Below are 9,233 nucleotides of genomic sequence, written 5' to 3'. Positions count from 1 at the left end.
TGATTCACCAATAGCAAACTGTTATGAAGTAGTAACTAAAATAATTTTATGGTTGGGGCTCATCGATATGAGGAACCCCATATTAAAGGGTTAACATTTGAAAGGTTGAGAGCCACTGCTCTAGGGTTTTAAGTAGAGCACTTTTGGCAGCAGAATGGCAATGAGGCGGCAGACTTGCCAGACCTAGAAGGCTCTTGCATCTTTCAGTCCCAAGGGTAGACGTAGCACACTGTAGCTAGCCTGCTGTACATGCCCAGCAATCACGGTGATCAGGGTAGGCTCCTAAGATTTGAGGAAGCAGCACTTCACACTCTACAAAGCAGTTGAGACAGCACAGAACTCACTTTATTGTAGTGCTGGCTTTGGGTTTCCCAAGAGCTGCATGAGTTACTGATAGATAATGACCACTTGTCTGAAACCAGCCACTGGGCAGGGACTTCCAAAAAGAGTTGGGGGTTCAGGCCAAGGGCAGGAGGGAAAAGAGAGGCGTCTCAAAGTCTTAACCACCTGCAGGGTCACCATAACTACCTGATGCTAGCCATCTTCACATACTTTGTATGTGTCTAGTAACCTGTAGTGGCTGCCTGCTGTCCCAACTGTAACCCTGCATTCAGAGAAGAGGCCTAGCTTGAAAGTTACAAAGTCTTTCTTGAAGTGTGCAGCTGAGGCTCCCAGTCCTTTCCTGCCGCTGGAAATAACTTGAGAGAAAAGATGGAAAGGAAAGGCTATTCTCATCTGTTGGGGCCAAGTTCCTACAAAAAAAGAGATAGCCTGAAATCTATCAGGGTAGTAAGCCCATCTGCATGTCTGCCTATGCCCCCAGTGATGGGCACAACAGAAAGAACCATGGAGGGGGAGAGCTTCAAAATACAAGTCCTTTGTAAAGGTCCCTGCTAAGGCTCCAGGCATGGTCCTATCCTACTAGCCTGTAGGGCCCAAATCCAGGAAGATCCCGAGGATAATGCCCTAGGATCTGAGCAATGTGATGTTCCATGGCTGAGCCCCATCAGCAAGGTCATCCAGAACTGGGCTCATTTTTGGCCATGTTTGAGAAAGAGCTCTAATCCCAAGTCTGCACATACGGGAGGGCAACTATAAAGGATTAAAGCTCAGACATAAAAGTGAAGCCATGGCATGGGGGGGGGGCATTTCCAGAGGCAGGCGGAAGGGGGGAATCAAGGAATACTATTTATGGGTAAGGAGGAGGTAGGAAGTGATGACGGCCTAGAACAGAAGCACCAAGGAGCCTCCTCTGGCTCAGCACCAAACTCCCCAGGGTTTCCCCAGTACTGAAAAGCTGCATCCTGAACATCTGGCTCCCAACTAGGAGGTGTGGGCACTGTAGCCTGACAGGCACAAACCCTCTGTTAAAGATGACAGCAAAGCAGCCAGCCTAGAATCTCATCACAGTCATCATCCCGATACACTCCCCAGGAAAAGTTCCAACATAAAACTGGAACATTTCAGGAGGGTCCAAAGCTTCTAAAAAAACTTGGGTGGCACTGGGGGAAGGCAGAGACAGCACTCTCAGGACCTAGGAGATCACAGGTCTGCCTTCTGGATAGCTGCCTGATAGCAGCCTAATCTACATGATTAGAGTAAGGGTGAGCTGGCTGGCTGCAGGGCCAGAGGACACATGGAAAGGAAAAAGCCTTCTGAAATGAGGTGGGTGAGGCTTCAATAGGCCCTGGCCAACCCCACAAGGTGCCAGCCCATGCCCAGTGGCTATAAACCTGAAACAGTCTTAGAGCTGCCTATGTCTGTAAACAAAGCCCCACTTAAATGGAGGCATGGTAGGATAGAAAAGATGCCTGGAGCCACTTAGTCTGTCCCTGACATGCATGCCAGTGCGAAAGCCTTCCCTGATTAAGGGGAGGTGGCAGGCAAGTTTTAAGTATGTTTGTGTTCTTTCATATAAGAAACAAACCCAAAAGAGAATCTATAAGGTCCACAAAGCTTCACATCCTTAAGGCGTCCGTTGTTGGGTTTGGCGGCAGAAGTGCAGGGGAATATAGGGTCCAGCTGCCAAGAGCCCTTTATGCAGAGTGCAGGGGAATGACAAACTTGCAGCCAAAGGGTGAATGGTAGTTGATGCCAACCTCCTGGAAGACCTGCTGGGGAATGCCAATGTCACACAAATAGACTCGGCCTGCGTGCTCCCCAAGTGGCAGAGGCAGGCCCAGTGCCAGGGACCATTTGGCATCGATGCCCTGTTCCACTTCATGCACCGGAGGGTCTATGCTGAGCACTGGTGCCCGGTTCTGGTTGGCCCAGGCCACAGCTGCCTTGTACCAGGGCTGATCCCGCAGGAAGGCGTTCTCGGGGCAATCCAGGCAGTTGATAACCAGGTCCACAGGGCTAGTAGGGAGATCTGTAGATGGAAAGAATGCAACTGAACATTCCTGGAGCAGACAGCAGGCTGGGACCAGGGTTTATGGCTCCATGAGATCTGGTGTTTGAGGTGGCACCAACTCTAATATTAGCCTCTCCAAAGGCCAGCCTACTCAAGAGCATGAGGCCCTCACCACCTCTGCCTTGCAGCTAGGGCTTTCTATCTGACTAGTCCTGCAGACGCTACTAGTTCAGAGATGCTCTCTGGTCCATTGTCTGTCTAGTTGGCAGTAGGTGTTTATACGCAAAAGGCTGGTCTGTGCATCCCACTCCAGCCAGCCTGCCCTTCTCTGGGAATTCCTTATACAAAGGGATCCTCTACTCAGCCCTAACTTAGTAACAGGGGAAAATGATCTCTGTTCTCCCAGCACTTAAAAAAAAAAGGGCTTCTCTGTCAGCCAGTGAGATGGCTCAGTGCTTGGTGAAAGCGCTTGCAGTCAAGCCCCATGACCTGAGTTTACCCCCACCTCAGGACCGACCCACATGGTGGAAGAGAGAACCGACTCCTAAGTTTTCCTCTAGACCACACACATGCCACAGCATGGGCACACATACACACAAACTTTAGTAAAATGTAATAGCAATGTCAAAAAAAAAAGCCTCTGCTCTTGATCAGGCTGTAGACCTCTGTAACAGTGTAAGAACAGGAAGTCTCAACATGTATGCAAATCGTGGATTACCTAAGAAATCAACCTGACAGGCTCCTGAAGCATCTGCCGTAGGAAGCTTTTTAGACAGCTAGAAGGAGGACTGGCTGGAACCTGGCACTGCATCAGGAATTGTAATTCATCCTCGTACTCGGCCTATAGTTAATAGCATTGCTCAATTAGAGATTCACAGCTTCTCTCCTTAAAACGCACCACTATAAAGTTCCTGTGGGCCATGAATGGCTTGAAAGATTAAGAATGGAACCCTTTGTGTATGCACAGAAGCCTGCGGTTCTTGTCTAGGCTCCTCCTGACTTGCCATGTGGCCTCCAGCAAGGTCGTTCCCTCTTGAACCATCTTTGCTCCAGCTCTTACCCTATTATCTCTTAAGTCTGAGACACTGTTCTTACACCAAAACTGCGCTTTCTAAATATCCCTGGCCTCCACACTGCCAAATCTAATTCTCAGTCTTCCCATGAATTAATTTAGAACTCTTTCCTCCACCTGGCTGTCAGCTACACAGACCACTGCACCTCCCTTTCCCTCCCTGACCGCTCCTGCCCATCTCTGTAACTTCAGAAACAAAGAACTCAGTCCTCTGTCCTTCTTCCCTTTTCCTGGCTATTTTCAGCTTCCATAGCCTTCAATACCTGAAACTCCAGGCTGGACCCTTCTTTTTACTACAGAGTCACAAAATTTCCTGCTTGGCAGCATCAGTCCCAACCCCTGAACACTTTACTAACATCTAACCTGAGGTGTTCTTTCTCTGTCAAGTTCCACTTCTGAGGCAGGGACTCAGGCCAAAACATTTAGAGTATATTCTCATTCTCTCTCTCTCTGATCTATTATTTTAGTATGAATATGAACCACTTGTGTGGAGGCCAGAAGACTGTTAGATACCCTAGAACTGGAGCTACATAGGGTTTTGGGCTGCCATGTGGACTGAATCTAGGATTAAAGCTGCATTTAGCTCGGTAAATGGATTTAAAAATCATTGCCATGTTTATTCCCATAACTGGGAAAAGTACTTGTCCCATATATTTATGGAATGAGTTAGTGGGTATCCAGATCTCTTTGCGTGGTAGGAAAAGGGTAGGGCCTAGGCTGTTTCCTCTAGGTGATTTAAAGAAAGAGCCCTTAGAAGCAGAGCATTGCGTGTGTATATGTGCATGCACACATACACATGTATTTCCCCCAGATGGAGTCTCACTATGTAGTCCTGGCTGGCCTCAAACTCAAGAACCTCCTGTCCCCATGCCCTGAGTGCTGAGATTTTACGTGTGGGCCACCACCATACTGAACTAAAGCAGAAAATTCCACCCATGTGATGCTTTTCTACTTAGCACCACCAGATGGCACCACCAGACAGTCATGCTACCAAGGAAGCAGAAAACCTTGCCCAATTCTTGGGCACTTTTTTTTTTTTTTTTTTTGGTGAACCTAGGTCTTGACACAGAAAAAGCTACTCTCCAATGCTAATGCTCACCTCTTAGGCTAGACACTTGTTGACCTTGGGTCTTGCTGAAGAGCGATAGTTCATTGGTGATAGACTCCAGCATCTTGACAAAGTTGGGCAGGAAGAGGATGACTTGCACATCATGGTTGGCTAGGTGCCTCCCACAACTGATACCCTGAGCCCCCTTCACATGGGGCCCACACAGCAAGGCAACTGTGGGCCTCTGATGGACATTCTTAGGATTCAACCTAGAACACAAAGTGAAGAAACAGTTTCTGGACACAGACTGGCTGGCCAATCCCTTAAGTCTCCAACACAGAAACAGGTAACTGTTGCTCTCAGGGGCACCCCACTCCCACTCTCCACTGCTGACCAAGTCCTAGGTCCCAGAGAAACCCAAGTCCACTACAAATCTAACAGGCCTGTAGTGTGTCCCTCACTGCTTGTTCTTCCCACTAGGAGTTCACCCAGAACGAGTAGCATAAAACCCTGTTTGCCAGAACTATGTTCTGACCCAAGGATGTCTTCATGTGAACCGTTAGATCCAAAACTCCACGTGGCAGAATTGCTCCATCTCTCACCCCCAGACCGACAAGGTCAGGTTCCTCATTCTTCCGTGGAGTTGTAAGGCTCTTTCCTGCCTGTGCTCAAACTATGGCCTCTGAGCAAACAGTCCTTTACCTTCCAGACTCTGGCAACCTTTTCTTTTAGTTCAGACCAAGGCTCTCAGCTCTGTGGGGATACCCTGACTCATGCTAGTTGTTTTCCCTTTCTTGACCCCTACTATCCTTGATTATTTGCCAATCCACGTTTGCTTTCAGGTGCCAATAATCTGAGGAGGGCAATGCTGTGGGGATGACTCCTAGTATTTCCGAGGGGGCTGTGTGAGCAAATGGATGAAAAGCACTCCCCAACACAGGCATCTCAACTGAGACTAGGCACCAGGGAAGGACCTGCCTTGCAGAAGGCAGCCACTTGTTTTCCTGCTAGTCAAAGCTGTCATGCCACTGGCTCAGATCAGCCCTGGAGGGGCCCATATCAAAGGCAGAAGGTAGAGGAGAGGGAAACTGCAAGACTTAGGGGTGGAGCAGTGCCAATCCCATCCCCCACAGGGAGGAAGAGGATAGGTATTGTCAAGACAAACTTCCCTTCCCAAAGGCTCTTGGGAGAACTTAGTATCATCGTCTCCACAGACACCAAGTTAGTCACTACCCCATTATCTCTACCTCTAGAGCAGTGGTTCTCAAAACGTGGGCCATGACCCCTTTGAGGGCTACACAACCCTTCACAGGGGTCATATATCAGAGATTTACATTACGATTCTTAACAGCAACAAAATTATAGCTATGAAAAAGCAGTGATAAGACTTGAACTCTTAAAAAAATAGAAATAGCAACGAAAATGATTTTATTATGGTCAACATGAGGAACTGTACTGAAGGGCTGCAGCATTAGGAAGACTGAGAACCACTGCTCTGGAGGAAACAGACAACTTCTTCCTTCAGACAGAAACTGCAGGGTGCTGGCACCTGACTCACAGGGGCTGCTTCTCCAATGGGCTTTCCCTCACCCATCATAAGCCTTCACCAAGAAGAAAGTGACAGATGTCTAGCATCTCTACACAGTGGAGATCTGGCGCCCAGTACACCAGCAGTGTTACCTGGGCAGTCCTTCAAGCTCTGAGCCATAGTTTGCTCCTCTTAAATCATGGGGCTGTAATATTTCTCTTTAGTGTGAACCTCTGAGCAGCACATAAGATTCCGTTGTGGAAAACAGCACTTGACACACATAGTGCACACAGGTAGAAACAGCGTCTGGCTCTCAAAGGCCTATTGACAACTGCTACAAAGGACACAGATGGTTCTCCTGAAAGCTCGGACTAAGAAAAACACTAGTCACAAAAAGCTAGCTGGAGAAGAGTGCACTGGTGAGGACATGTATAGCATGCCCATGCTACGGTTTCCAGACGGCTCCAAAACCCTTCTCCCCAAGGAACTCATTCCAAGACCTACCCGAGTGGCTACTCTGAGCATAGTGTATGCAACAAGCTATTCCTCCTTGGGGAGTCTTCTTCCTATACAGGAACATCAGAGACCCTGTACAGCAAAGAACAGGCCCAAGCAAAGCACAAGGGGAAACAAATACTCCTAACTCTACAAGGCAACAAACAAGTAGGGGCCAGAGTGAAATCCATCCATCCCGGATCAAACTTGCTTTTGTTGAGACTGCTTCAGAGCCAGGAGACACTGCAGCCAAGCACAGATGGAGACGTCCTAGACATTCCTCTCTGCTCCCGTCACCACAGCGACTGACTCAGTGCATGTCCTCCAGACTACCCAGGCTACAAGAGGGCGGGAGGAGAGTGTGCTGTGTTTGTCACTGGTGTGTGCGGTGTCAAACACACGGTCTAGCACATACCCACTAGTGAGACCATGCTCTGCTTCTAACAATGACCTTGGGCAGGCAGGAACTATCTCCTCTGATATGTTTTTAGGGTGTTTCTAGAAGTTTCAGGTATGGTGCTCAAAACTGATGCGCTTCCTAGTAAAAGGCCGAGTGTCGAAGCCCAGAGCTCTGCAAGGTCTTTCGAAGTCAGGCCTGACAATCAGTAGGGAGCTCAAAAGCCCAGACAGCTGCTGTCTGCAAGGAAGGGAGGGTAAGGACTTCCAGGAGATGGGTAGGAGAGAGGCAAACGGAGACATGTGGCATAAGGGAGGTTCACAGGAGATAGGCCCTACGTGCATGTGAGGTGCTGTGGGCTGACCAGGCAGGACATCAGCCCACACTCAGCAGGGTCACTTACCTGTTGGGTCCTCCGAGGAGAGTCAATGCCATCTGACTGGCACACACACCAGTCATCTCAAGTCTCCGCTCTAGGGTCAGCCCATGCTTCTCAGCCACAGATAACAGTTTTTTATGTAGCTCATAGGAGACACTTGGGACCACCAGGCCAGAGTCTGTGGTTAAAAGAGGCAAGAAGCAAGGGAAAATTATTACAAGAAACCAGGCTTTAAAAAAAATGTAGGCATTCTATGCAGATTCTGAGACAGGGTCTCTCATGTAGCCCAGGCTTAAAACTTACTATGTAGCTAAGGATGACTTTGAACTCCAAATCCCTTTTCCACCTCCAAAATGCTGAAATTAAAAGTGAGCACAGCCACAGCCAATTTATTCAGTATTGAGAACTGAACCCAGAACTTTGTGTGTGCTAGGCAAAAACTCTACCAAATGAGCTGTATTCTAGGCCAAATGTCAACTTTTTAAGACTCAGCCTTGCAAGGCATGCTGAAGCACGCCTTTAATCTCAGCATTCTAGAAGCAGAGGCAGTCAGATATGAGTTTGAGGCAAGCCTGGTCTACTAGTGAGTTCCAGGACAGTCACGGCTTTGTAGAGAGCCTGTTTGAAAAAAGAAGACCAATCCTCACCTGACCCATTCTCCTCCCTGAAGCGAAGGCATGCTTGAAGAGTAAATGACAACTTATACACAATTTGGTCTAGATCAGTGTTCTCAACCCATGGTTCGAATGACCCTTTCACAGGGGTCACCTACGACCATCAGACAACAGATTTTTATATATTACGCTTCATAACAGTAACAAAATTACAAGTATGAAGTAGCACCAAAAATAATTTTATGGTTGGGGTCACCACAACAGAAGGAACTGATGCAGATCAACACAAAGCAAGGAGGACTTTGCCCTCCCTGAAGGCACTCGGCTTCAGATCACTGTGCACAGGTGCCACAGCAATCCATCACAATAAAGAGAGCACACTTTCCCCAGAGTGGGGGAAAGTCACCCTGGACTGTAGTTTTCCTCATAAATAGGCTGCTCCTCTTTCCCAAGAATTGGAACAGACAATAATGCCCTTTGACCTTTCTGAACACTGCTATTCTCATCAATTTCTTGGCAGGAAGTTCTACCCATTTGCTCTCTGCTTCCTCTTATTTCTTTCTTCCACTTAGTTCTTCCTCTTAGCTTAAGGAAATTTAGAAAGCAACTTGTTTTCTCAAATGTCATTTTTCCCCTATTTACATACTACCCAACCTTCTGGCCACAGCCAAACAACTGTCAAGCTACTTAAATGAACATTTTGTTTCATTCCCCAGAAACAAAATTCTAACAATTCCCTGGCAGCTAGTATACTTGGAAAAGTTTATGTGGTGTACCCACATACATACATCAGTATCTTCAGACCAGTGACACTTCAGAAAGCAGGAAACCAAGCAAACAAGAAATACCAAAGTAAAAACTGGTGATCTGAAGCCCTTGCTTTAATGCCGTATTACAAATGCCAAAGCTGGACTGGCCCCAGAGGATCAGACCTACTGCCAAAGAAGTCCTGTCTGAAGAAACAAACAGGGGCTCTAGGCTTGAGAGCCAGCTCAGAGGCTAAGAGCATTGGCTACTCTTTCTGAAGATTCAGGTCTGAGACCAATAGCCACACGACAGCTCACAACCATCTGTAAACTCCAGTTCCAGGACATCGGACACTCTTTCTGGCTTCGGTGTGTATTGTATACACATGGCACACACATACATGCAGCAAAAACACTTACACATGCTTAAAAGACAAAACCAACTACAAAACAAGCTCTAGCAAGTCATCAGAGGATTGCCTACTACTGGCTGTGTCTGGCATTTTAGATCCTGTATCCTCAATTACATTGGACTGTGAACTCCAAGCAGGGAGGTGACCGTTTTAAATCAGTAGCCATGGTTTCCGGAGGGTGTTAGCTT

General features: G+C 47.7%; 1 protein-coding gene across 1 annotated transcript in view; it reads right to left on the bottom strand.

The window, feature by feature from the left end:
• Positions 1-323: 323 nt before the first annotated feature.
• The window catches only part of Edc3 (enhancer of mRNA decapping 3), a 41,104-nt gene continuing 32,194 nt past the window's right edge, over positions 324-9,233 (bottom strand). Inside the window, exons 5-7 of the mRNA XM_005369459.2 lie at positions 7,297-7,450; positions 4,525-4,742; positions 324-2,371 (exon numbers count right to left, since the gene is read on the bottom strand). Of these exons, the coding sequence (XP_005369516.1) occupies positions 2,037-2,371; positions 4,525-4,742; positions 7,297-7,450 (707 nt within the window). The 3' untranslated portion in view covers positions 324-2,036. The remainder of the gene's footprint in view (positions 2,372-4,524; positions 4,743-7,296; positions 7,451-9,233) is intronic.

Source organism: Microtus ochrogaster, unplaced genomic scaffold (assembly GCF_000317375.1).
Source record: "Microtus ochrogaster isolate Prairie Vole_2 unplaced genomic scaffold, MicOch1.0 UNK49, whole genome shotgun sequence".
NCBI lineage: Eukaryota > Metazoa > Chordata > Mammalia > Rodentia > Cricetidae > Microtus > Microtus ochrogaster.
This window is presented reverse-complemented; position numbering and strand designations above follow the sequence as displayed.